Source organism: Eimeria mitis, genomic scaffold (genome assembly GCF_000499745.2).
Source record: "Eimeria mitis Houghton genomic scaffold, Emh_scaff2613, whole genome shotgun sequence".
Lineage (NCBI taxonomy): Eukaryota > Apicomplexa > Conoidasida > Eucoccidiorida > Eimeriidae > Eimeria > Eimeria mitis.
Genome location: NW_013570953.1, coordinates 7654 through 8304, shown reverse-complemented (window position 1 = coordinate 8304; position 651 = coordinate 7654). Strand labels below are relative to the sequence as shown.

Genomic DNA, 651 nt, shown 5'->3' with positions numbered 1-651 from the left:
TCCGCCGCCTGCACCGCCTGCGGCCTGGGCACCTCCCCAGCTGTCCACAGCGCCCCACAGGCAGCAGCAACCCCGCTGCTGCTGCTGCTGCTGCTGCTGCTGCTGTGTGTTGCACCTGCAGCAGCAGCAGAGATCGCCTCAGCAGCTTCTTTGGCAAAGGGCTGAGGCCACACAAAGCCGCGAGGGGATGGAGACGGCGGCAGCAACGGAGACAGCCGCAGCACAGCCACCTCGTACGCCCCACACCCATTCCCAGCTGCTGCTGCTCCTGCTGCTGCTGTTGCTCCTGCGGGTTCTCCCGCTGCTGCTGCTGCTGCTGCTGCTGCTTCTTGTGCAGGCCCCTGTGGGGGACGAAATACTGGCAACGCGCAGAGGCCGCCGGGCCCGAAGGCGGGGGCGCAGCGCACAGGGAAGGGGGGATGTCGGAGCCAAGGACGCGGAGCAGCAGCAGCAGCAGCAGCAGCAGCAGCAGTGGTGGTGGTGGTAGTAGTAGTAGTAGGTTTGCTGCTGGCTCCAGTTGCTGCATCATCCGCAGCACGCTGCTGCTGCTGCGGCTCCTTCATGGGTGTGTCGAGCAGCAAGGGCTTTTCTGCTTCGGTAGCTTGCTGCTGCTGCTGCTGCTGCTGTTTTTGCTTCTCGTCTTTGGTTTCT

At 64.7% G+C, this 651-nt stretch overlaps 1 protein-coding gene across 1 annotated transcript in view; it reads right to left on the bottom strand.

The window, feature by feature from the left end:
* Nucleotides 1-525: 525 nt before the first annotated feature.
* The window catches only part of EMH_0056270 (nucleoporin, putative), a gene marked incomplete at both ends in the record, with an annotated part of 6638 nt that continues 6512 nt past the window's right edge, over nucleotides 526-651 (bottom strand). The window contains one exon of the mRNA XM_013497341.1: nucleotides 526-651. Coding sequence (XP_013352795.1) covers nucleotides 526-651 — 126 coding nt within the window.